The sequence below is a fragment of the Muntiacus reevesi genome, chromosome 15, assembly GCF_963930625.1.
Source record: "Muntiacus reevesi chromosome 15, mMunRee1.1, whole genome shotgun sequence".
Lineage (NCBI taxonomy): Eukaryota > Metazoa > Chordata > Mammalia > Artiodactyla > Cervidae > Muntiacus > Muntiacus reevesi.
Genome location: NC_089263.1, coordinates 54,320,164 through 54,346,903, shown reverse-complemented (window position 1 = coordinate 54,346,903; position 26,740 = coordinate 54,320,164). Strand labels below are relative to the sequence as shown.

The window sequence follows — 26,740 nt, the reverse complement described above, 5'->3', positions numbered from 1 at the left end:
TTCGTCAAGCACTCCACTCACAGGGGCAGCTGGATGGCTGAGATGCCAGGAAGGGACACGTGGGTTGAAAGCTGCTGGGTGAGTGAGGATGGAACACCGCAGAAAAAAATGACTGCATGTCTAAAGGCTCTAGGGACTGCAGGGACCAGAGGAGGCCAGGGTGGCAGGGGAAGGGTGAGAGGGAGGTGGTGGGAGATGAGGGTGGGAGGCCTTGACCATCTCAGGGAGTTTCGATTTTATCCCAAGCACAGTGGGAAGTCAGCCGGGTGGGGTAGGGGGAGCGCAGTGAGGAGCCTGATTGGACTGATCAAATCTGACTTGCTGTCTGAAGTCTCTCCTGGCTGAAGTGCAAAGAGCAGACTGGCCGAATTGAGGGGACCGACATGTGGGCAAGGGGTGCGGGGACGGGTTGACAGGCTCCGTGGCACAGAAAGAAAGGAGCGAGGAGTGAAATTGAGGAATATCTGGTCTGAGGTCATGCCCCTCCCTCGGGTCAGCCATACTCAAAGTCTGGTTGAATGAGCAGGGGCGGGGACAGCAGAAAGGCCCACTCCCTTAGTCAAGGTGGGGCAGCTCTGAAGAATGGTTCCAACCCTGGAGCTCCCTGGGGGATGACCAAGATCTTAAAACAGGGGTATAAATGCATAATTTCCCATTCTCATGGAGAGGAGGTTTGAGGCCAGGATCTGCCCAGGCTTCCAGAGACATGTGGGTGGGTCAGTGGGTCAGTGGGTCCCTGGTCTTACCAATCCATGGGAGGATCTTGATTTTCCCTGGGCAGGGGTCCTGGCCCTCAAAACACGTTCCTCTCCTCTCACATCCCTCTCATCTCCAAAACGGTGGTGGGCTACGGGGGTGAGGGAACTCTTGATCTTGGAATGCTGGTTCAGGCTTTCCCACTTTTCTGCTCTGTGACCTTGGGCAAATCCCTTTCCTTCTCTGGGTCCATTACTTCATTGATAAGACAGGAAGTTGGAGTAATCAGTGACTCAGACTTTGAGGGTTTGTTGAACGCTATGGTCATGATGCATGTGATTTCTGGCAGCTTCAGGGGTTCCTGAAGTCCTGGGGTGGGGCAAGGAGGGGACTTAATTAGACCTCAAGTTAAGAATCCTTACATATACACACTACTATATATAAAACAATCAACAAGGACCTACCGTACAACACAGAGAATTCTCCTCAATATTCTATAACAACCTCTATGGGGAAAGAATCTGAAAAAAAAAATAGATATATTAATACTATAGCTGAATCACTTTGCTGTACGCCTGAAACTAACACAACACTGTAAATCAGTTATACTCTAATATAAAATAAAAGTTAAATTAAAAAAAGAATCCTGGTATGGAAGCAACCAAAGAGTCACAGATGAATGGATCAAAGTGTGGTACAGACCCACATACACGAATATCACTCAGTCACAAAGAATCTTACCATTTGTGACAACACAGGCAAATGTAAAGGTTATTATGTAAGTGAAATAAGTCAGAGAAAGGCAAATACCATATGATTTTACTTATATGCTGAATTTAAAAAACAAATGAACAAAACTAGAAACAGACTCACAGAACAAACTTGTGGTTGTGGGGCGGGGGCGGGGGCAGGCATGGGCAAAATAGATGAGGGAGATTAAGAGGGACAAACTTCTAGCTATAAAATAAGTAACAGGGCTGTAATGAACAGCACAGGGAATATAGTCAATAATACAGCTGATAATATTGTAATCACTTTGTGTGGTGACAGATGGTAACTAGAGTTATTGTGATCATTTCATAATGCACTGAGTCCTTATGTTGTACACCTGAAGCTAATATAATACTGAAAGTCAATTATACTTCAATTAAAAAAAAAACAAAAGAGTTCTTGGTGAGACAGTAACAAGCTCCATTTCTGATGACCTGATGGGAGGACCAGTCTAATACCCTGTCCTGATCCTCCCCACAATCTTTTAAGGCAAGCGTTACTTTCTCAACACGGAGATCAGAGGCAAAACTTACATGACTTGTCCAAGCTGGGAGGAACTGAACTGGGACCCCACCCCCACCCCCAAAGGCAGGTCTTTCTGAAGCCAAAGACTGTTCTTCCCAGTACAATGAGCGGCATTGCTCCTTCTGTCCCTACTCAGAACCAGACCCTCTCATAACACCACACATTGTAGGCCTCAGAACCACTGCTCTTCTGCGGTGCTTTCAGGAGGCAGGGCTTACCTCCTAAGGGAAGAGGGAGGACCTGAGGCCCAGAGAGGCTAAGTGGCCTGCAAGGTCACCCAGCCAGGGTGTAAGGGGAGGGGAGATGGGTGAAGGGTGGAGCTAGCTGAGAGTGGAGACGGAGGACCTCTGTGCTTCCTCCTGGAATCTGGTGTGGACAAGCTTCACCTAGTTGCAGCTGGGAAGGCCTGCAGGAAGAGGGATGGGGAAGCTGTAATTAGGGGAAGAAGGCAGGCCCGTAGGGCTGGGCCTTAGAGAATGAGCTCCAACCTGGCCACCCCTCACCACTTGGTTCTTCCATTTCTCCCTGCCTCTAGTCAAGCCACCCCCAATTCTCAGGCCTGTCAACCTCATGCTTATTTTCCAAGGTCAGCTTAAATGTCTTCCCTGAAAACCGGAGACCCTTTCCACTCCAGCCCACCCATTTTTCCTGCCGTGGCCTGGGTAGTGATGACCACTTGGCCCAAACTCTTTGAAGGCAGGATGCTCCCCTAGGGCCCTACAGGGAAACCAAGGGTGCTAGCCACTCTGAGGCTTGAGCTTCTAGTTTCTCCCCTCCTTGCCTCTCCGTTGAGGGAACCCAGAGTGTGTCTAGTGGTTAACCTTCTTAAGCCTGAGAAGGCCCCTGGGTGTTTATGTCCCCAACCCCAGGGGCCCCCATCCTGGGCCTGGGTCTGTCTCCTCCGGGGAAGACAGATGATCTCATCGAGTGTCTGCATCTGTCGCCCCCCCCCGGCCCCCCCCCCCCCCCTCGTCCCGCGCCCTCTGCTGCAGTTGGGGCTGAATACTGCTCAGGGTACAGAGATGCTTTTGATGAATGAAATTCAAGTGGCTCGATCACTCCGAAAGGATAGACAGAAAGTGCCCACACCGCGACTCCTCCCGTTCCTTTAAAAAGTAAAAGCACTTGGCAAGGATCGCCGTAAATCCAGCCCTGCTCCCTCCGACCCCCAAGCTCCGCCGCTGAGCCTTTCACAGAAATACGCACCAAAGAACCAGAGCCGGGGGGAGGGCGCGGCGCCTTTAAGAGGCGGCGGGCAGTGCTGCCCCCTGGCGGCCGGCGCTCACGCGCTTCCTCCGCCCCGGCGGGGTCCAGCGGGCCGGCTGGCCGGGTCAGCGCGGTGGTGGCCACGGCGGCGGGCCGCGCGCCGGGGCGAGGACCGGGACGAGGAGGAAGTGGCGGCGGCGGGTGAGGACGGCGGGGGCGCGGGCGCGCGGGGGGGGGGGGGCGGTGGCGCGGGCGGCCGCGTGCGCCCTGCCGGGGTCCGAGCGCGTCGGGAGGGGCACGCGCCCTGCTCGTATCGGCCGAACGCGCCGCCGGGGTCTCGGAGGGGAGGGCCCCCAGCGATCGAGAGCGAGAAGGAGGGCCGGGAGGAGGGACTTGGGGGCGGCGCGCAGCCCAAGCTCGGGAGCCGATCGTCGGTGGCCGCCGCTGGAGGGCGTGCGGCTCGGTTCCGAGCGCCGGGAGGGCGGCGCCGGCGAGGGAGGGCCTGCCTCCTCTCCTCCCCGGCCCGGCCCGGCGCTCGCGAACTTGCGCGCCCGGAGCCCCGCAGGCGGCGGGGGCGTGGGCGGCGGCGGCGCGGGCGGCCCCCGCGCGGTGGCAGCCAGTGGAATGCCGCGCTGAGCGCCGCTCCCTCCGTCCGGGCGCCCGCCCCGCCCCGGCCCGCCCCTCCCGGCAGGACTGCGCGCCCGGAGCCCCGTTCCGCGTCCCCGCCGCCGGGAGGAGGTGCCCGCACGCTCGCGGCGCGCGCCGGGCCGCCAGACTCGGCCTGTGGGCGATTTCCTCCGGACCCGAGCTCCCCGCCCGAAGAGGAAGATGCAGACCTTTCTGAAAGGGAAGAGAGTTGGCTACTGGCTGAGCGAGAAGAAAATCAAGAAGCTGAATTTCCAGGCCTTCGCCGAGCTGTGCAGGTAAGGAGGGACGGGGCTCCGGCCCCCCCCACCCCCCGGGGACCCCTGGCCTGAGCCCCCGGTTCAGCCTCGGGGGGCGGGGGGCTGTTTCCGGAGGTTAGAGCGAAACGGGAAGAAACGGTGCGCGGGGACCCTGAGTCCGAGGAGCCAGGTGGCTGTGGTGTTCGGGGGAAGCGGTGGGCAGTGCGAGCGGTGTGGCACGGACCAGAGCTCTCACGTGCACGGGGACCCCGGGTGGGGAGACCCCTGGCTCCCCTGGGCGTGACGGGAGCGCTGCTGAAGGCGGCAGAGGGACCTGGGAAATGGGGGGAATCCACGCTGTCTGCCTGTGGCTGGAGGTTACTTTTGGACTGGAGTGGTCCTCTTCCTTCGTCCCCCTTCTCTTCGTGGAGGAGGGCACCCATGTTTGTGTGTTTGCGGAGCACCTACTAGGTGCCCCGCCGGCGCAGCTCTCTTTGCAAGAATCTGTCATTGCATGTCACTGGATTAAGCCTCTTTGAAGCGAGTAGCAATACTTGGCGTGTAGGTGATTTGCTGTCTCATTAGAGCCTCGCACCAGCCTTGAGAATCGGCTGGGTTGGTGATTCTGGGCCACGTGTCTGAGAGGGGGGGAAATCCATCCGCAGAGAGGTGGGGTACCTGGTCCGGGGTCCCACAGCCAGGGAGTGGCTGGTGCAGAATGTAAACGCTTGTGTAGAATGGCCTTCTTCCCTCGAGGTCCCCACCCCCCACTCCATGCAGTTCCTTAGTGGGGGAGACTCCAGGTGTTTTAATAAGATGGGGTCACGTTCTTAGTAGTCCATTACAGATGCATCCAGTCTTGGGTCGGCTTTGCCTCACCTTGTTCCCCTATGGTGGCTTTGCCTCTGAGAAGCCCTTAGTTAAATCCTGGTCTCCGTGAAAGCCTCAGAGAATCTGGCTCCCCAAGCCTTTTGCAAACTCCAGGTGGAAAACCTTTTGTTATTCCTTCCTTGCACTTGGTAGATTTGATTCTCAAAAATGGGCCCCCTTTGCATTTTTGTCCCTGTTGGGTCACCAAACATAATGATGAATTGGACAATTGAGTTTCCTTATCTCCTGGCATGCGGAGCGAGTGGCTGGTCTGAGCTGGCCTGTGCAGGCTGGCACAGCACCTCTGTGCCCCTCTCATGCCTGTCCCCAGGGCCTGCTGCTCCTTGGCCTGTTCCAGCCCTGCAGGCGCCCTGCTCCCCGCAGCCAGAGGGGCGCACCTTGTCTAAAACAGCTCCTGGTTGCGCATCCCTCGGTCTGGGGATGGAGTTGGCTGCTGCCTCTCCTGCTGGCTTCCCTGGGAGCAAGCACGCTTTTCATTTTCAGGAGGGCATGCCAAATGACCGGGGAATTCACAAGGAAACGGGGAGGAACTTGCAGCCAGAGCCCTGGAAGTGTGAGGACTTTCGCAGCCTTAGAAAGGGGCGCTTGAACACACACATGTGGACGATGTGCCCTAGACACTGAAGACATGTGCAGAAACCCCTTTGGCGTGTTCTTGAAATCTGGTTCTGGTGTTGGGTGCCCGAGCTCCCCCTGCAGTCATCTGAGACTTGGGAAATCCCCACTGATACCTTGCACCCTTTTTCCTGAGGTCTTTCTCTATTTGTGTCGTCCTGTGCCTGCAGCTGAAGCACGAGGCTTGTCATCTGGTTGGTATGTTTTGCTTGGTAATTAGGAGGCTCTCGCAACACAGTTCCAGCCGAGACTGAGACTTGTGGCTGGGTCCTCAGGCTGGACTTGCAGACTGCCTTTCCCTCCCCAGAGACCCTCCTACCCTTAAACACTGGGGGGTTCAGGGCAAGCTGTGATGTCAACCGTTCCGGGGAAGCTCCAGCCTGGAGGGTTCGTTTCTCTGAAAGAGTGGTTGCGTTCAAAGTGTAGTTGCCTTCTTCTGGCCAAAATATTGACTTCAAAGAGGGGAAGGGAAATATCTGGGTCATTCTAGAACCTCAGGAAACCCACTTTTCATCAGGGGAGCCTTAGCTATTTTGTCGCTTAAGCTTAGGAAGGAAAGGAAAACACCGAAAAGAATTTTTCTGTTTCTTCTCTCCTTTATTATGGATACTTTCAGGGCGGCGCCCCCTGGTGGCCGCGTGTCTGTACTGGGAGCAAAGTACTCCCACCCTCTAGAGTGGCCAGAGTCCTTTGCCCGCTGGTGGGTGTGATGTGAGTGCTGGTGCAGTTTCAGTGGCCGAGAGGGGCTGTGGATGGACATTGTCACGTGGGATTCCCATCTGGATGGGTGAAGAATCATCCCCGAGTTCCATAGTGAAAAAGTCCAGAGATGTTTGAAAATGGCTTGAGGCCCTGCTGCAAATGTTTGGGGCAGTATCAACAGCGGGGAGGATGACCTGAACGCAGCGGGGTGAGTTGTTTAGCCAAATATCAGGCCTTGTAAAAAAGAAAATCTTAGGACTGGAAGGGAGATCTTGTCTACCCAGCCCCTTTGTTTCACAGGCACGAGACGGGGCAGGCTCCATACTTCTGTTCCTTTTGATCGGCTACTAGAATGGCTTCACCCCGGGCACCTCGAGCTCCATACGGAAAGCAAGCCCTTTCTCCATGGGCGCCTCTAGCAGTTGGGCGGACCCCCTCATCATCGTCACGGGCATGCTGCCGTTTTGTTGTGGAGATTCTTCCTTGCAATCCTGAGCTGTGGCCTCAGCAAGCATATTGTCTGCCCTCCGAGGAGCATCGCCCCCTGCAGTTGTCCGTGGACCGTGGGCCGTTGGAGCAGGTCCCACCAGGACACTTAGCAGGCGGAAGGGCCGCCTCTTCACACCCTGGTCCTGCCTTGTTTATTAATAAGTTCTTTGCCTGCATTAGGCCAGAGCTCTGGGAGGCTCCAGGTGGAGGGAGCTGGGAGTTTGCTGTTAACAGTAACTTGGCCTCTAGGGTGGCCCATACCTTCAGGGCCTACATTCCTTTATTTTAATTTCTTTTAATTCTAAAAATTCTATACTTTTTGACTGCGCTGGGAGGCATCTGGGATGTCAGTTGCCTGACCAGGGATCGAACCTGCGCCCCCTGCAGTGGAAGCGCGGTGTCTCAAGGAACGTCCCTCTGGCTCCTTGACAGATGGGCCTCGACTCAGCTTGTTTCTTGCGGGATTGTTCGTTCCCGACATTGGCCCGTGAGTCTCCCCCTCTCCCCAGGCATGGCTCTGCTTGTGTCCTCTTGGCCTCCCGCCTGCCTGCCCCTTCCCCTCACCCTCTGGAGCAGCCTCAAGGCTTCCTCACATGCAGAAGGGACTTCAGAGGGGAAGCCGAGAAGTAAAGCCGTTAGTTGAAAATGTCGGGTGATTTATTTTTTAAATGCTTTCCATCCTCCATGGTGGCCCGTGTGGACGTGCTGGCTGACCCGGTTCGCTGTGTCCACGTTTTCTGTGTCAGCCCTCCAGCGCCTCGCATCACCGTTCCTCTTTCCTGTGGCTGAACTTGTGTTGCAGGCGGTGGTGGAAATACACAAGATGTCGCACAGCTTTTTGGTGTAAAATGTGTCCTCTGTCCATCTTTACCGTCACGTCACCTGACCCGGATGCTTTCCTTCCTGGAACCTCATCTCACGCCATCCTCCCAGCGCCCAGGGTGGCAGAATGGGGAAACTGAGGCTCAGGCCATATGAAGGACTTAGATTTGAAGTGAAGGGCTTCCCTGAGCCCAGACCCCAGGCCTTTACACCTGAGGATGTGGCTGCCTTGTTTATTAATAAGTTTTTTGCCCAGGTTAGGCCGGGGCTCTGGGAAGCTGCAGGAGGAGGGAGCTGGGAGTTTGCTGTTAACAAGAACCTGGCCTCTCAGGTGGCCCATACCCTCAGGGCCTGCATACCTTTATTTTAATTTTATTTTTTTAATGCTTAAAATTTTTTGCTTTCTGGCCATGCCGCGAGGCATGAGGGATGTTAGTTCCCTAACCAGGGATCGAACCTGCGCCCCCTATGGTGGAAGCGCTGTGCCTTATCCATTGGCCTGCCAGGGAAGTCCCCATTCCTTTCATTCCTTTCTTTAAATGGAGGACTGTAGAAGGTTTTTTTTGCTGGGAGGATTTAGCATTGTTCTATACTGGTATTCTTTTGGGAGATTCATAGTGGGGAGGAGGGAGACTCGTTTCCAGGGTTAAGTGATGCTGGTCTGTGAGTGGGTTTTTTTTTCTTTCTTTTTCTGTTTCTCTTAATGTTTGGATCTGGTATGATTTTGGGGGCATGAGAGTGAGAGGAGGTACTGACTTAAGTATCCTTTGCAGCTGCTCACTGGGACTGTCCTTACTCAGCCTTTCAAATAAACACCTCCCACCAGTCTCCGGCGGGGGTGAACTGGGCTTCCCGTGGGAGAAGATGGACCGTCAGGGCCACTGCTGTCTGTTGATGAGCCTGCCCGGGTGCCGGGCCTGCCTCGACAGCGGGCCACCCATGTGACCTGGGCTCGTGCCTCAGTGTCCTCACTTGTAAAGTGGGGCTGATGACAGTATTCGCTCAGGGTTATGGGGGACCCCGACCGTGCCTGGAACTCTGTGGGTGGTGGTTGCTGCTGTTACTTTTTAATTGGTCCTTGGGGAGTGGGGGAGTGGGCGTCTGCCCACAAATGTCTGTCTATTCCTGGATCTTGGGCATTTGCAGGTTGAGTGTTCCTGGTTGGGGCTGTTTTTGAGCGACCCTGAAGTCCGGGAGGGCGGCTGACTGCTCGTCCTGCCTGGGTGTGGGTCTGGGGCAAGGCTGGGGGTGCAGGTGGGGGGCGCCTACCGTGCCTGCTGCGCTGCCAGCATCTCCCTACACACCCAGCCCGCGGGGGTCATACAGCCCCTGGGAGGCCGGGGCTGCTGTCCTCACCTGTTTTATGGATGTGGAGCCTGAAGAAATTTTGTTAACGCAAGATGACACTTTTGTTTTTTCAAGTTTGGAGATTCAAGAGGAGTTTGTACTGGGTTTCCTGAAAATGCCCAAGAGTCTCCATGCCAATCATGCTACTGTTATCATTAGCTCACATTTATTGTTTTATCTTTTTGAATATTTAATACATGCCTGTGTTAAAACCTAGAGGACTCAAAATACACAAAGAAAAGGACTCAAAATACACAATGAAAAGTCAGTCTATTTCCTTCTTGTTCTTGAGTTCCGGTCACTCAGGGACACGCGCTGTCGGCAGTCTCTTTCCCTTGAGGTGGTTTTTTTTTTCTAAACTTTAAAAAAAAATTGAATGATTCTTGAAATTCTTTGGTACTTTACAGTTTTCAAAAGTTTCACACATGTGATTTTGTATGTGTGTGACAGTCGCTAGGTCATGTCCGACTCTTGCGACCCCATGGACTGTAGCCCACGAGGCTCCTCTGTCCATGGGATTCTCCAGGCAAGAATACTGGAGTGGGTCGCCATGTCCTCCTCCAGGGAATCTTCCCGACCCAGGGCTAGAACCTGGGTCTTCCGCATTGCAGGCAGATTCTTTACCGTCTGAGCCACCAGGGAAGCCCCACATGATTTTGTGTGATCATATAATAACCTTTTTAAAAAATCCCCTATTCCTATGTACCCCCACCCCGAGGGCTTTGTGCAAAACACAGGGCACGCATGTATGGGTCTCTTCCACACGTATTGTTCTGTCCTTGGCTCCTTTCATGAAACGCTGTGTCTTAGAGAAGCTGCCCGTCACTGCTTCTCTGGGGACACTTCTTCTGTATCACTTACCTCCTTTCTTTAACGGCTGTGGATTCCAGGTGTTAAAACAATGGACCCTATTTCTTGCCCTGTGCTTGGCATCTGCCGGTGTAGATGGTAGGCAGGGCGTGCTCCATCCCCTGGTCTGGGTGCTCACTGCCAGATGAGTGAGCCCTGGCACAGGCGTTTGCCTTTTTCCGGGGCAGTTCTGAAACCACGCACCAGGACAGGGCGCTGCTCGCCAGTGACAGCGAGCGGAAGGACTTGTCACCCACTCCCTCCCCAGCGCAGTGCTGGACAGTTTTGATCTTGGCCACACACACGGGTGAGAAATGATGCTGTTGGTTTGCATTTGACCGGAGGACTGAGTTCCCGTCAGCAGGGGTGACCGTGCTTGCTCGGCAGAGCTCGGCTCACTTGTGCGTCAGGCTGGGGCCTCCCTCCCAACCCCTGGGCCCTCCTGCCTCCTCTCCTCGAGGTTTAGCAGGTTTGGGGCATTCAGCAAAGGCCCACTTAGCAAAGTGCCGCGTGAGAGTTGGCTGTTAAAGCGGGTTTCTGTTCCTCTTTGTGTTTTGAGTTCAGTTGGCAAGCTGGCTTTTTGCGGGAATATTCTGGTACCTTCTTCTTAGAAAGCCAGATTCATTTAGAAAGCATGTGGTCATCCAGGAGCTGAGCGCTTACTCCTTGCCTGGCAAAGCCACCGTGTGGGTCTCAAAGCACCATCCCTCTTGGTGCGGGAATCCTTCTCTGCTGGCCGGCCTGGGTGTGTGCGGCCTTGCTGGGAGGGGAGCGTCGAGCTCCGCAGGGGGGCCCAGGCTGGGTGGGGTGGCTGGTCCCAGGTCACTCTGTGGGCTGTGGGGCGTGGGGGGGTCACCTCACTCCTAGACCAGCGCCCTCTCCCCACCGCCTGTTTTCAAACAGCGCTTCCGGAGCTGTGAATGAGGCCGTTCCCACTGGGCTGTTTGAATTCTGCCTGCTGCTTTGTCTTGCCAGCTCCCAGCCACCCTGAGAAGGCAGCTGCCCCTGCGGCCCGGGGCCTCTGTCTCCAGCCGGGCCCATCGTGGTGGCGGGGTGGAGGATCGTGACATCTCCTGGGGGTGCCTTGCATCTTGAGGGCTTGGGGCTGGATCTGATGCTGGCCGTAGGGATTTGAGAACCACTCCCATGAAGGAACCCCCCCCCACCAACTCCTGCCCCTTCCCTCCCAGGCCCGTGAGTGTGGGGTGCCCACCCTGTTAACCGCCCTTGGTGGTCCCCGCCGGCAGAACCCGCTGGGTCCACTCTGCACAGCCACCAGCCGCCCGGGGGAGCCGCGGGACACACAGGCCAAAGTCCTCCCAAGGACAGCTTCTGAGAGATGCTTGGTTTTCCTTTCCCTTACTTAGGATCTCGAACCCTTAGTGCCTCCTGGCTGCCCTCGTTATTTCTCTCCGCTCCTTGTCTGTCTCTTTCCTTTGCCAGGTGGGTTCCATAAAGGTCGAGACTCGGGCGGTTCTGTTCCCTGGTGAAGCCCCCCAGGCTTACACCAGTGCACACAGTAGGCGCTCAGAGAGGGTGTCTGTTAGTGGGTGAAGGAGCTGACCGGCGGGGTTTGAAGCCTTCGCCAGGTCCCTGTGGCTCAGCCAGAGTGGCCTGTGACCCTGGAGTGCCCTGGGCCAGGAAGGAAACCCCAGGCTGAAGGTGGTGGGTCCCAGGTCGGGTCATCGGCTTTATTCCTTCATTTTTTTTTTCTTTAATTTATTCTTTTATTGAAGGATAACTGCTTTACAGAATTTTGTTTTCTGTCAAACCTCAACATGAATCAGCCATAGGTATACATATATCCCCTCCCTTTTGAAACGCCCTCCAGTCTCCCGCCCCATCCCACCTGTCTAGGTTGATACAGAGCCCCTGTTTGAGCTTCTTGAGCCATACGACAAGTTCCCGTTGGTTATCTATTTTACATATGGTATTCTTTCATTAAAAAAAATTATTTATTTACTTGGCTGTGCTGGATCTTCTTTGCAGCATGGGCTTTTCTCTAGTTGCACCGAGTGGGGGCTACTCTTATTTACGGGGTGCAGGAAGCCTCTTACCGCAGTGGCTTCTCCTGTTGTGGAGCATGGGCTCTAGGCCTCGAGGACTTCAGTACTTGCTGCACGCGGGCTCAGTAGTTCAGGCTCCAGAGCACCGGCTCGATAACTGTGGCACATGGGCTTAGTTGTTCTGCGGCATGTGGGATCTTCCTGGATCAGGGATCAAATCCGTGTCTCTTGCATTGGCAGGTGGATTCTTTACCCCTGAGCCACCAGGCACACCTCATTCCCTCATTCTTTCATTCACTCAGCAAGTCCTGAGCCTCCACCCTGGCCCGCCCTGTGTGAGTGCTGGTCCCTGCCCTCCTGTGCCCAGAGGCTTGGTGAGGAGATGAAGGGAACCCAGCACACAGACACATTTAAAATGCTGCACGGTGGAGCTAGAGCCAGGAAGCCTGCGGATGGGAGAGCCGTGGCAGGAGCAGCTGCAGCTCCTTCAGCACTATGTGGCCAGAGAAGGCCTCTCTGAGGAGGTGGTGTTAGAGCGAGTGCCCATTCCTCTGGGAGGTAAAGAGCTGCAGGGCAGGTGGGGTCTGATGCCTGGAGGTCACTCGCCCTGACCTGCCTCTGCTGTGGCCCTGGGTGCCCTGAGGACCAAGGGCAGCCGTCTGGGTAAGGGCCGGTCAGTTTCCATGTTGGACAGGTGGTGGTCAGAGGAGGCAGCAGTGGCCTTGTTCCCTGACAGTGTCAAAAGGAACCAGGTGGGTGGCCCTGGGACCTTCTTCCACTTGAGGCTGTGTTCTGGGGACCAGACAAGAGGATGAATACTCCCCCCTGGCCTGCTTCAGTCCAGCCTTTGTGTTCGGAAATGAGCTCTTCTGGCCTTGAGGGTGGGCTGGTGTGAGGGATGGATGGGGGACCCTATGACCTGTGTAGACCCTAGGCCAGCTGATCTTTCCTGAAGTTCACCTTAGGCCTTGGGTGCCCAGGGAGCAGGGGAAGGATGCTTGTTCTCTTTTACACTCATTTACCTTCCTCTAGGGGTTTCCCTGATGGCTCAGGGGGTAAAGAATCTCCCTGCAGTGCAGGAGACATAAGAGACACGGGTTCGATCCCAGAGTCAGGAAGATTCCCTGGAGGAGGGCATGCCAACTCACTCCAGTATTCTTGCCTGGAGAATTCCATGGATAGAGGAGCCCAGCGGGCTGTAGTCCATAGGATCATGTGGAGTCGGACACAGGACTGAGCGACTGATCACAGCACCTTCCTCCAGGCCAGTGTTTGCTGAACTTGCCCAACAGAAGAAGCACTTGGGGCACCAGTGAAAAACATACCCTTGAGTCCACCTGTGCCCCCTTAAAACCCTCCAGGGAAGGGGTCTGGGAGCCTCCTCTTAACAAGTGGCCTGACGATTCTTCTGGGAAACAGACACTGTCACTTCCCAAAGGGTGTTGCTAGGCCTCACCCCAGAACCATCAGGCGCGTTTGGCGCTGAGTTAAACAGGCTAGAGCAGCCTCTTTACTGTGGGGCTTCTCTGGGACAGGGGCCTCCAAGAAGGCATCTGGGTGTAAAGGTTCTTGGGCTGGTTTGTCCCCAGAACCCCTGTGCAGGACTCGTGTTCCCTGGAGCCCACCTGGGTAGCTCTGGTGTGGCACCCGCCATCCACTGCCTTGTTTGATCCTCATCACGTGGAGGGGGGATGGGGTGGTGGCACCAGGCTGCCCCCCAGCTACCCTACCTGCTGGTTGCCACCTTGTGGGCAGTGCTGTCTCCCCCCTGATGCTGGGAAAGATGGAGGGCAGGAGGAGAAGGGGACCACAGGGGATGAGATGGTTGGATGGCATCATCGACTCAATGGACATGAGTTTGAGCAGACTCTGGGAGATGGTGGAGGACAGGGAAGTCTGGTGTGCTGCATGCAGTCCATGGGATCACAGAGAGTTGGACACGACTTGAGCGACTGAACAACAGCAGCTCTCCCCTTTTAAAAATGTCTTGCCTCCGGCGCCTGTTTTGCTCTGAAATTCCTTAGAGGCGGATCCCGGGGCTGGGGAGGAGCTGCTATGGTCTTTGCTCAGGAGACATTCCTGGGGACTGGCTCGGCCAGGTGCACGCTGATTATCAGGCAGGGGGCGGGGGTCAGAGGCGGAGGGCGCAGCCCCTGTCTGCAGTGTTGTCTGCAAACTCACTGGCTCCTCATCAGCCTTCTGCCTGCTCGGGTCTTGGAGCCTGAGACCTAAAACCAGAACTGGCGGCCCATCCAGGAGGCCCCGATGGTGCAGAAGGGCTGTGTTCAGTGCCCCCTGCTCCCTCCAGTGACTCACACCCAGTTTCCAAGCAGGGGTGAAGCCTTCCACGGGCCGGACACTATTGAAGATGGGGAATCTCTTCTCCAAGACGGGTGGTGTGTCTCCATCTGCCGGATGAGAACATAGAGGCATTGGGAGAGGCGAGATGACTTGCTGGTTCACCCGGCTGTGAGTGGCAGGGCTGGGACTCACCCTTGGGGCCCACTGACTCCTGAAACTGTGCTGTTTCCACCCTGCCAAGTGGCCTTCATCTCATCCGGGTACCACTGGCTTGAAACCCAGTTTCAGAAGAAAGTCGAGGCGTTCTTTTCTGAGCATCCTCTGAGGGTAGTGGTTGGGCCCCGAGGCGTGGCGGGTGGTGAGATGATTGTGCAGTTGGAGCAACAAGACTTGCCCGGTTGGCTGTGGATGACTGGTGAGTCATTCCACCTCCCCGAGCCTCTGTAAAGGGGGGCTTAGTACACCCACCTCCAGGGCCACTGAGCATGGAGCGCTTCATACGTGCTGGGACTCGCCCTCCCCACTGGCCCCCCCTACCCAACCAGGCCAGGGTCTGGGGCCTCTGACACATGTCTGGCCGGAGCCCCCAGCCCAGGGCAGACAAGGTAGCCCCCCTGCCCCCTCCTCCCTCCTTTTCTGGTGTGGGGTCCTCCAGCACCCGTGACCAGAATACAGCTCTCTCTCTCTGCTTCCTGGGAGGGGCTGGGAGTGGTAGGTGGGTGCTGAGTGGAGGCCACTATGGGAGTTTCGCTTTCACTTCTACCTCGCACCCGTATCCATCCAACAGTCGAGGGCTGGGGTGTGGAAAACCCTCGGGCCCCTCCCTGGGGCACCCGTCCCAGTGCAGGTTGCTCGGTGCCCACTTCCCAGAGGGTGAGTCGGGGGTGGCCCCAGGCGTCTTCTCTTTGCAGAGCACCCCATTCATTCCTTTGTGCAGTCACATGGTGTGTATTTATTGAGTGCCTGCTCAATGCTGGACACTCTTGGGATCCATGCAGCAGTGAGCGCCCCAGGGCAGCCTGGGGCCATGGAAGGCTCTTCCTCACTGTGCGCTGGGCTGGGTCTGAGGGAGGGAGGTGTGGTAGGGAGGGGTGTCCAGGTTGTGGGGCTCTCTTCCATTCTCCCAGAGGGGATCGGGGACCTTGGAGAGAACGGGGGCATATTGGCACGTGTGGTGGTATTTGTGAGTCCCCAGGGGCTGTTGGGTTGGCTCTCATCTCCCAGGGCCCTGGGCATCTTTCTGAGGACCGTTCAGTGCTGTGGGCCTCCTGGGTTCTCTCTGGATGGAGTTTCCTCTTTGTGCCCCAGCCCGGGTTACGAAGGCCCAGAAAGATGCAGAGTGAGCCCCGAGTTTTAGACCCAGTAGATAGGGCAGCTTGGAATCGAACCTTGCCTTGCTGACACTAAAGCATATCTTCTTTAAGATTTTATCCTAGAAGTCCTAGCGCTCAAGCCCTTTGCAAGGGCTCCTTGAACCAAAAAGGAATGCTGGCCATTTCATCAGAGATCTGTTCCTGCCTCCGCGTGGGCAGGTCTGGGCAGGGACGCCTGGATCCTATCAGGAAAGAGTTCTGCTTCTTTCGAAATCAGCCCCCAAGCCCCCCACCCTCACCTTGACCTGCACACAGGCACGTTGCTGCCTGTGCTCATGGGGTTGTGAGTGCTCAGACCTTTGCTACCTGACCCTCTGGGCATCAGAGCCCCTGCTGGTGAGAAATGTACTTATTTTTCTTTTTCCCTTGGAGGTGCTGCTGTGGCTGCTCTGGTGGGGAGGGGACAGTGGGCTCCTTTGCGTGAGGCTGTGGATGTCGTGGCATTGTTTCCAGTGTTATAAGAATAGCTGATCCCTGGAAATGACAGTAGCTCCCCATCCTGGAGCTCCAGTCACTGGCCTGATCCTGTGCTTTAAGGCTGTCATTCCATGTGTGGAAACAGCCTCAGAGAGAGTAACTGACCTCCCAGTGTTTCATAGCTGGTCCCTCCATAGCTGGAGTGTGAGTTGAACAGCACTTCCTGTGAATCCAGAGCCCAGACTTTTGACCATTAGAGTTTATTTTCTTTGTAAGTGATGGCAGAGGATGAGAGGATGGCTTTCCTTTTGTCTGAGCTCTTTTCTAATGACCTGTCCTTAGCAGTTTTTAACTTTTCTCCTTTTCATTTTCAGTTTCATTTGGATGCATGGCTTGTCTGGAATCAGAAAATTTAGGTGCCAGCTCAGGTGATGTTTACTCAGGCTGGGCATCAACTGAGACGCCTTTCAACAGCACTGTCATCCGTCTGTGGATGCTGAGTTTGGGTCTCCCAGTTTGTGATGTGCTCTGTCCAGACAGCATCACTCAGATTCACAGGATCGCCCCATTCCTGCCGCTCAAGCTCCTTCCTTGAAATGCTTTGAGCCCATGTGGATGAGGCCCCATGGCATTGTTATTGTTCAGTTGCTAAATCATGTCCAGCTCTCTGTGACCCAGCTCTCTGTGACCCTGTGGGCTGCAGCACTCGAGGCTTCCATGTCCTTTACCATCTCCCAGATTTGCTCAAACTCATATCCATTGAATCAATGATGCCATCCAACCAGCTCATCCTCTGTCACCTCCTTCTCCTGCCCTCAATCTTTCCCAGCATCAGGATGTTTTCCAGTGAGTCGGCTCTTTGCATCATGTGGCCAAAGTATTGGAACTTCAGCTTCAACATCAGTCCTTCCAATGAGTATTCAGGATTGATTTCCTTTAGGATTGACTGGTTTGATCTCCTTGCTATCCAAGGGACTCTGCAGAGTCTTCTCCAACACCACAATTTGAAAGCATCAGTTCTTAGGTGCTCAGCCTTCTTTATGGTCAAACTCTCACATCTGTACATGACTACTGGAAAAACCATAGCTTTGACTAGATGGACCTTTGTCAGCAAATTGACTTATACTTCCGTTTAAGTTGCCATGCATGTCCCTTTCTGGGGTCACCTTGGGGAACCTTGGTGCTTTTTTTTCACTGAAGCTCGAGGGTTTCAGAAGCACTTTGGAAAGATCCCCAAACCCCTGAAAGGCTCTTGGGAACATTCTTGTTGGAGCCAATCCTTGGCGTCAGAAGTGGGAGATGCTTGTGAAGGAACTTCAAGAACTTGGAGGCAGAGGTACTGGGTTCTCTCTGTGTGACTTTGGGCCAAGCCACTTAACCTCTCTGAGCCTTTCGTTTCTATACCCGAAATGGGAATTTTAGTACCAGCCTGCAGCAGAATACTTTAACATACTGGGTGAGCTGAGGCTGCTTGAATCTTTTTTAGCACAAAGCCTGGCCCTTGATGGGCAAATGGTAAATACCGTTGTTCGTGTTAGAGTCAGCCATTAAAGGTTGATGGACCTTATGTTCGAGCTTATGTGTGAGCAGTCCTCATGTCTGGGAAGAAGATGGGAAGCTGAATTCCAGAAGCCTCTTAGGTGGGGCCGTGCTAGATTGCTTATGATGTCCCAGGGACAGCGTGTATCTTGGTCAGTGATGGGATGTGAATGCTGACACAGCCTTTTACTGCTTGGGTGGCCCCTCCCTGGTTTCTTAAAGGAAATCAACCCTGACTATTCATTGGAAGGACTGATGCTGAAGCTGAAGCTCCAACATTTTGGCCACATGATGTGAAGAGCTGACTTGTTGGAAAAGACCCTGATGCTGGGAAAGATTGAGGGCAGGAGGAGAAGGGGGTGACAGAGGATGAGCTGGTTGGATGGCATCATTGACTCAATGGGCATCAGTTTGAGCAAATCTGGGAGATAGTGGAGGACAGGTTAGCCAGGTGTGCTGTAGTCCATGGGGTCGAAAAGAGTCGGACACGACTTAGTGATTAAAGAAGAATAACAACAACAACTGGGCCTTGATTTCCTCCTTGAGAGGAGTCAGCCTGGTGTCTGTGCACACGAGGGGCTCAGCACACAAGCGTCTCCTTTCCTGTTTGGGCCAGAGACCATCTGTGCCAGAAGCAGGGAGGGCTGCCTCTCACTCTCCTGACCTGTGGTCAGGCTGTCTGTGTCGCCCGGTGATGGAGGGAAACCCCTCCGTTGCTGCTGAGATGCAGAGGTTCACCGTCGTAGAGCAGCAGGTTCCCCATGCCTCGGAGCCAGAAGGGGCCCGTGCAGGTGAGGATTTGCAGCTCAGAGCGCCAGGCCTTGCAGGTTCGAGCACAACGTGCCGGCCCTCACCCTGGAGTCCATGAGCGCGTCTCCTTTGGCCTCCAGGGAACTGCAGATCGAATGCGAGGCCAGAGTATATTCTGTTCTGTTCCGGGTCATGGTTGGCAGGCCCCTCCTTGACCAAGATGAATTCTTTGGTCCACGGATCCAGGTAGTCGGTGTCCTCCTGCCACCATCCCGGTGGTCTTTCCTCCAGCCTTGCCAGGAATGCCAAAGGGGCGAGCTCTTTGAGATGCTCCACTGGGATGGGTGGGGGGTGGGTGGCCATGTGGGACACGGACAGTTCTGAGGGGAGGGCGGAGGATGGGGAACTCCCCCGGGGGTGAGCCCGGGGGACTGGCCAGGTGCCCGCAAGTCTGTCTCCATCGGTGGAGGTCACCACAGGGCAGCTGTATCCTCCAGGCTCTTGTCTCTCCATCAGCCGGCAGACGTGGCGAGTTATTGGGGTGAAGTTAATGGTCTGAGCAGAAAAGCAGCTCTCTGGCTGATTCCTATGAGTCGCAGCAGTGTCTGTGTTTCGGTAGAAGCCTCAGGGCCAACCAGGTTCAGTCATAAAGGGGCTCCTGTAAATGTTAACACCGTGCCGAGGTGGCTTCAGGTCCAGTGGATCCAGGGGCTCTCATGGTGTTTTTAGGACTTGGTCTGTCTCCCCCCCAGTGTCCCTCGTGTGGCTTCGCTCTGAGGCCCAAGTGATGCAAGATGAATCCTCACAGCTGACCTTTATTCTGAGTGCCGACGTCCTCGTGTGGTATCACCTTTGATCTACATTGCACCCCGTGGGGGTGGGGGCTTGGAGTGCCCCTGTTTCCTAATAGAAGGAGCGGAGGCCCCGAGGGGTTAAGGAGCTAGCTCAGAGTCACAGCTAGTGGGTGGTGGGACTGGGGTGAGCTTTGGGGCCTCCCCTCCACCTCGGAAGGGTCAGCCTGGGCCACACCCTCGTCCCTGAAGCAGCAGTGGGGGCCGGGGAGTGCCCCGTTCCTGACCCCATGGTCGGCGTGCGGGCAGGGTGGGCCCACACCGGCAGCCGGGGACTTCCCCGCAGACAGCGGGCTGGCCACTGGGCAGCCGGGGGGGTGCTCCCCGGTTCTGGGCTCCAGGGCCGGCTGGTGGGAGGGTCGGGGCTTTTAGCCTGCCGGAGGGTTTGCAGCCAGATCCAGGGTCAGGGCGCCGTTCCCGAGAGCGGGGTGACGGCCTGCAAGCGGGCCCCTGGCTTCCGCTTTCCCCTCAGATAAACCTGAGCCTGGTTTATCTCCACAGTCGGTCGGACCCAGGCAGATTCTGAGGGTGCTGGGCCCAGGGTCACGCCGGGGCGTCCTGGAGGAAGGGTTTATGTAACTCTTCCTGGAGGGATGGAGTTTGGGGCGTGGGGCGGAGCTGCCTGGAGGCCAGGGCGAGGGCTGATGTCTTCCCTGTTCCGCCCGTCAGCGTCCCGTTGGGAGGAACTGTGGGGTTTTGACACCAAGTATTTGGGGTGAAACAGTCTTGTGTTGTGTAAACACGCTATCGCCCTGTGGCTGTTTGGCCCTGTCCCACGCTCATCGGGGAGCCCGCTGGGTTTCGCCTGTGAATTAGCGGGTGGGTGGGGGTCAGTCCGCCTGCAGAGGATGCGGGAGCCCCCGCCGGCCCCTTCACGTCCCCGGAGGCCTGGCGGGAGGAGTCCACCGGGAAGCAGAGGGGTGACTGGTGACCGGCTGGTGGTCCCACACCCAGGCCCTTCAGTCCCGAGGCCCCCCGGTGAAGGGGCTGGGCCAGAGACGGGGAGAAGGCTCAGGTGCTGGGGGACGGGGTCTGGTTAGGGTCTGGGTTTGGTCCCACATGGTTCCTTTCTCAAAGGACCCTTGAGAAGCCAGCAGCCGCCCTGCTCAGAGCCTTTGTCAGGGCCCGCCAGCCGCTCTTCTTGGCCGTTGCCGAACTCTCATGGGCCGGTGGTTCTTTTTTGGGGCATGGCCTTTGGTGGCAAGTAGATAGCGGTGATGTGGGTGGGAAAACAGTGGAAAGAGGGCTGTCCCGGGCCCTCCCCTTTGCCCTGGCCACCGTGGGCTGCAGCCTGGCCTGACCTTTGTCAGCAGGGCTTTCTGAGGCTGTGTGAGGAGGGAGCGGGGTCAGGAAGCTCAGATCCCATTCATTCTCACCATGAGCTGTGCGGCCTTCACCAGAGTCCCCTTCTGCGAGCCCCCAGCTCAGAGGCTGCGGCGAGCAAATTTGTGACCCAAAGCATCCGGTTTAGCTGGCAGGACCAGTGGCCCGAGCTGTCAGCTCGGCAGGTTTGTTACGCGAGGCAGCGAGGAGGGGTCACTTCAGTTTATCAGCTGATAAAAACAGCACTTGGAAACAAACTAAGCCTGAGAAGGTCAGTCTTCTGCATGAAATTCCGCAGTCTCTCTTGGGCAGGATCGCATCTGACTTGTGAATACCACTAAAACGCTCTTATTACAAAGGAGTAATGAACCTGATCAAAATTTAAACCACACCAAAGAGCTTGCTGTGGAAAGCTGGTCTCCCTTAGACTTCACCCCAGGCCCCCGAGGCAGCCACGTTGCCTTGTTCTCGCCTGTCCTCTGAGACGTGTGTTGTGTCTATACAAGCCCATGTTTATGCGTGCACACACACACGCACAGCCCCTGTTTTTGTTTCTGAAACAGAGATGATCCATTATCCATGCTTTCCTACGCTTAATGTGACTGAAGTGGGGAGGGGAGGAGAGAGACGGTAGAGCTGAAGAATCGTCAGCCATAGGAGACAGAGGGCAAGCTGCAGTTTTACTCACTCCCAACGCTGATGGAACAAGTTTGCATCTTAGAAGATTCGCAACTTGAACGTTTGTCTGTAGGGGACTTACTGTAGCCTCACGTTGGGGGTTAGGGCTTTAACATGAATCTTGTGGGGAACACAAACACCGAGCCAGCTGCACCCCTCCTGGCAGGGGTTGTACAGGGGTACATCCACCTGAGGCTGGGGTCCTGCCCCGTCTGCATACATGTGGCCCATAGTGCAGATGCTACCGGGGAAGGAAGCCGACAGGTGTGCTGGGCCAAGCCCACCAGCTGGCTTCTGAGCCCAGTCCCCGTGCCCAGGGCATGACTGACCTGGGCAGGTGACGGGCCTCCCTTTTCTTATCTGTAAAATGGGTGCGCATCTAATTGGGCAGTTTGGGGGATCAGAGGCGGTGACAGCTGAGTTGATGGAGGTGGTCTTTGACACATAATGGGGGGTCTGATTATAAATAATTTCTTCTCTTCTCCAAATAATTTTTTTTTTTTCTGCTGGTAGATAAATAGAGAGCTGAAAATCATCTCTGACCTCAAAACTGGTCAAAGAAAAGGGGTATCTGATGTGGTCTCTTAAACTGGGAAGGACCTCTCTTGGGTGATAAATCCCCCAGCCCAGCACTCTTGCTGGGGCACATTGAGAGCAGGTGAGGGTCCCCTCGATGGCCCGGCTGAATCTGGGTTTTCTCCCGTGTCTTTCCACAGAGCCCTCCCCCTTCCCAGCCCCACATGCTGCTTGGGAAGGGCTCCCCACCAGCCAGCCCCTCACTCACGCTGAGCCCCAGCTGAAGGAAATGAAAGCATGTCATCTTTTTTTCTTGGAATTTTTGGTCCTCTGTAAAGACCATGTAATATCATGAAAGCAAAATTTGAAGAGACAGATCATTCCTCTACTCCCAACCCAACCATCTCTAGTTCCTTTTTGTATCTAAAGTTGCAGAGTTGAGAACATTGTATGGGTAGCATTTTGATTTTTGCTTTCTGCAGGGCAGCTTTTAGTGTAAACAGATTCCATGTTGCTACAGTCTTTAGAGTGATCTTTAAAAAAATTTTATGAACTTTTATTATGAGCATTTCCAACATATGTAAAAGAATAATAAAATGACCCCCCCATACCAAGTATTAACCATAAGTTATGACTTCTCTTGTTTTATTTATTATTATTTTGGAGAAAAATCTCAGACATATTTCTTATGTAAATAATTCAGTATGATCTTTAAAAGCTAAGGACTTTCATAATCCATATGATAATATATTTATAGTTTCGTTTTCCTTTTCACACATCAAATATCTTAAAAGATGATAAAAGTGTCAGCTCACCACCATCCACTCTACCCCAACCCTGCTAGAAAAAAAGATAGGGACTTAAAACATAATCCCGGTGATGCTATCACACCTGAAAGTAAAGTACAATAGAGGATGATCCTTTTTCATTGCTTCGTGATAGCTCTGTTGGGCGTCTATGCTGTGATATATTGAGTTGTAATCTTATGATTGACTATTTAGATTATTTCCAGTTTTCTTGCTGGTGTAGATAACAATGCGTTGGATATCATTGTGAATACAATTGCCTTCCCAGTTCGTATGTGTAGTTAAGATTTTTATCAATTCCATTACGCGTAAGAATCTTATCAGTTATCATTGAATAATAGACCGTCCCCAGCGTAATCACTGCGCGCCCACTGCACGGTGGGGTGGTGGTTTGGGCCAGGCTCCCTCGTGTGTCTGTGGTCAGCGGCCGGTCATTCAGGGTCTCTGCTCCTGGGGCTTGGCCTCTGGTCAGCCAGGGCGATGGGGGTGACCTGGTCACGTGTGTCTGATCCCCTGGCAGGCTGCCTGGGTGTGCTCTGGGGGGGCAGGGGTCCAAGATAGTGGGCGCTTCCGAGGCCTCTGGAGGCGTGGTCTCTCCACCATGGTCTGTTGACCAAAACAAGGCTCAAGGCCCTGCCAGGTTCAAGGGGTGAGAAAGTGAACTTAACCTCTTTTTTTTTTTTTTGATTGAGGCTGTCACATAAACCTGTTTCTGTGAAATGGTTGCTTCTTAACTTTTGTTGGATGTTGTGCAGAATTTTGAGTTTCTGATGAAAGCCATAGAGCCTATTCTGAAGAAACCACTTTGCATTATGCGCTAATGTATATCCACCAAAATTCAGAGAAGGCCACAGGTTTTCTGAAGCAGAGGTCCTATGGGTCCCCGGTGAAAGCTCCTTGTTCCACACTGTGGCCTAGATTTTCAGGAGCGATGGTATGCAGGTGTCCTTTAGAACATGGTTTCTACAAGTTCATCCCCAGAGAGCAATTCTGTGGTCACGTGAATTTCAGGAGCAGCGAATACGTGGAGATTTAAAGTACACAACAGCGTATGAAAAATCCTGACGTCTTGCCAGAAAGAAACCTTTTGTCTTCGTTTGACTTAACATTTTGCCCTTGACATCAGAGAAGACATTTTAGGAGACACAACGTGGTCCAGTATCCACTCTGTGACTCATTAGCTGTGTGACTTTCGACAGAGAGCTTAACGGTGTGACCCTTGGCTTTCTCATCTGTGAAATGGGGACAGTGATAGGAATGCCACTCCATTGGCCTGGTCAGAGCAGCAGAGTCCTTGCAAAGGATGCGGATACCGGGAGAGGTCATGGACTGGGAACCCTTGTGCAGATGAGTGTATGATCTGGCCTTAGCATCAACCAGGCAGGCTGTGGACCCTTCTTTAGGACCCAGGAGGTCCCAGCTGTGCTCTGCTTGGCGGGGTGAGGGGTGGCAGAGTCATGCCTTAGCTTGGGGGCCCTCAGGGTGCTCAGTCTGGAGCGGACTCCCTAAGGAATGAAAGTCTATCCTTCATCCATCCTTTATGAGTGCCCACTTTATGTCCAGCTCAAGCCAGGCGTTCTGAAGCCTGGTCCTCTGGGAACGCAGCGTCCGTGTAAGGAGAGGAGGCTGGTGTGGCTGGCTGACCCGGGGAGCCCTGCAGGCAGGACTGCGGGGTGTGGGTCGGGGGAGTCTGGGCCCCTTTCAGAGCCTGGTGTTACCTGTGGCAGCCCCGCCCCCCACCTGATGAGCTTCACTTTTCTCAGCTGGAAAAAGACAAGGGTAGAGCAGAGAAGCCCCAAGTTCTTGACCGGTCCACCGGGGCGCGCCCTCGGGGTGTCCCAGGGGAAGCCAGAGTGAATCAGGCTATAGCTCTTGCCACCCCCACCCCGGCCCCCGCACTGCTGGGGGCCGGTCATTTCCGGAGTGCTTCCAGGCCACGTTTCCTGTTGTCGGTCTGCTTCTGTGTATATTCCCCAGGACAGCTCCTGCGGTCCCCACCTCCCCGCCCGCAAGTCAAGTGTTCGAGAGTGTGTGAATCCTTCTGTGGCCAGGGTGGACAGGACCCCATCCGTTGAGCTCTGGTCTATGGGGGGAGGCCTGTGTGGGTAACAGATATATCAACCAGTGAGTTAAAGGGGGTAAGTCCAGGGGGAACAGGAAATGAAGTGAGAGCAGGGACGCAAAGGGGTCTGGGGACTGTCCCCAGAGTGGTCAGAGAGGGCCTTTCTAAAAGAGAGACTCCTCCTGTGACGTGACTGATCAGAGAGGAGTTACAATAGCTGCAGTGAGGCCGGAGCATCTCAGGCCGGGGGAGAAGCAAGTGCAAAGGCCCTGGGGTGCCTCAGGGCAGCGGGGAGGAGGGCTGGCCAGAGCCAGGTTTGTGTCATGTGAGGGAGGGAATGATAGGGAGGGAGGTGGGGGCCACATTCTTCAGGGCTGCTCAGGCCATGCACGGGGTGCAGTTTGACTTTTATTTATGTGAGAGGGAAGGCGCCCATCAAATCACCCCACAAAATAGTCCTTGAACATCGACGACCCCTTTAAAAGCTTTGGCAAGTGTTCCGAGCTCCAGGCCAAGGTGTTGAGGCTGAAGTGCACATCATCCTTGAGGATGTTAAATGTCAGCAGCAAAGCATCGCTCCCAGCGTCCCTGGGCTACGCTCAGTCCTCACATGGGTGACGGCGTGCGTGTGTGACTGTGTCCTGGAGCAGGCTCTCCTCCTGGCTGGGTGTTCCCAGGGACCCCCCTGTGTGCTTGGGGGCAGCCTGGTCTCCTCTCCCTCCAACTAAATAACAAAACGCCCACAGTAGGCTCTGGGAAGCAGGGACCTCGATTTCAAGCTGCTTCTTGCACTGTCCAGTTCTGTAATTTGGAGCATGTTGTTGAGCTTCTCTGAGCCTCAATTTCTCCATCTGTTGGATAAGCAGAGCACTTTTTAACCTTCACGGCTGGTGTGTCAGTTGAAGTAATGGGTGTAAAGCCCCGTTGTTCACTGCCGGGCACATTTATTTATTTATAAGTATCAGTAATACCCCATCACAGGTCCTTAACAAACAGGAGGTAGATGGTATTATTGTGGGGGTGGGGTTAACAGGTGGTGCTGTGGGTCTGGGTCAGAGCCCATACTCAGAGCTGGGAGCACCGGAGCTCACTTGGGTGGGGCAGATGGGAGCATTGAAGGGTTAGACTAGTCATGTTCAAGTTTGGAACGGTGGTGGTAGTGGGGGATAGCTTTCTCCATCTAGGAAGACCAGGAAGGCTTCACCCTGCAGGTGACCTTTGAGGGCCGGGGCAAGCTCAGTGGACAGATGAGAGTGGACTTAAGGAAGTCAGGTAGGGAGCTGGCATGTGGGAAGGTGTGATGCTCTAAGATCAAGGGTTCTCACACAGGGCCTCAGGACGTGTCGGGGTGGGGATAGAGGGGGGCTGCAGGGAGCCCTTGGAAGCTGGGCTGAGCATCTGGAGCGCACTGAGATGGGGTGCAGGAGAGGGAGCAGCCCTGATTCTCCTCTCTCTGAGTGGCAGGTATGGATGGCAGTACAGGCGTACAGGCTGGACCCTGGAGGTGCCCCCTCACCCGCGGAGTCTGGCTGCCCCTCTGGGAGGTCACCGCACATCTCTGAGCTTCACTCGGGGTTGGTGAGAGCCCCCCACTTGCGGGGCCAGCAGGAGGATGAGAGGCTCATGGATGGTACTCAGCACACGGCAGGCTCTTGATGATGAAACGGTGGCTTTTAAAGGCAGTCCTTGAAGCCGACCCTGTCTGACAGCCTCTTGTTGGTTTACGGGAGGGGTGGTGCGCGGGGTGGAGGGACGTCCCCCTCAGCCTCCTGAGCTGTAGGCACGGAGCTGATGCAGCCCTGCTGCATGTTTCCTTTCTTTCTTGTTCTCAGCGGCTGCAGGGCAGCTCCCTTCCTCTGTCTGCCTCAGCCCCTTGCCTGGCAGCCCCCCATCCCCCACCCCCACCCACCGGGCAGTGGAGGGATGAGGGGCCCCCCCAGGCCCTTAGACAAGAAACAAGGAGGCCCTCGCTGAGGTTAAGTGGCCTCTGTCCCAATGTGAGAGCTGGGTGATCCCCCCAGACCCTCCCCCTGGGAGGGATGAAGCGAGGACATGGATTCTGGACGGAGCGTCCTAGGAACCCAGTGCAGTCCAGTCCATCCGGACTTGGCATTTGGGGTGCGCTTGAGTTGAGGCCGGCTGCCTCAGGACCCGGTGAGCCTCCTGTGGCAGTTTGGGCTTGTCCTGAGGATCTAGGAGCCCCAACAGGCGTGTGAGCTGGGCAGGTGGAGGCCAGCTCGCCTGGAGGACATGCAGGGAAGTGTCATTTTTTTATCTTCAGAGAATATAAATGTATGGAAATAGACAGTACAGTCACAATT

General features: G+C 55.1%; 1 protein-coding gene across 1 annotated transcript in view; it reads left to right on the top strand.

Annotated features, from left to right (window-relative positions):
• The first annotated feature begins 3,889 nt into the window (after positions 1-3,889).
• ITPK1 (inositol-tetrakisphosphate 1-kinase) overlaps positions 3,890-26,740 on the top strand; it is a 155,389-nt gene continuing 132,538 nt past the window's right edge. Inside the window, exon 1 of the mRNA XM_065906510.1 lies at positions 3,890-4,121. Coding sequence (XP_065762582.1) covers positions 4,027-4,121 — 95 coding nt within the window. The 5' untranslated portion in view covers positions 3,890-4,026. The remainder of the gene's footprint in view (positions 4,122-26,740) is intronic.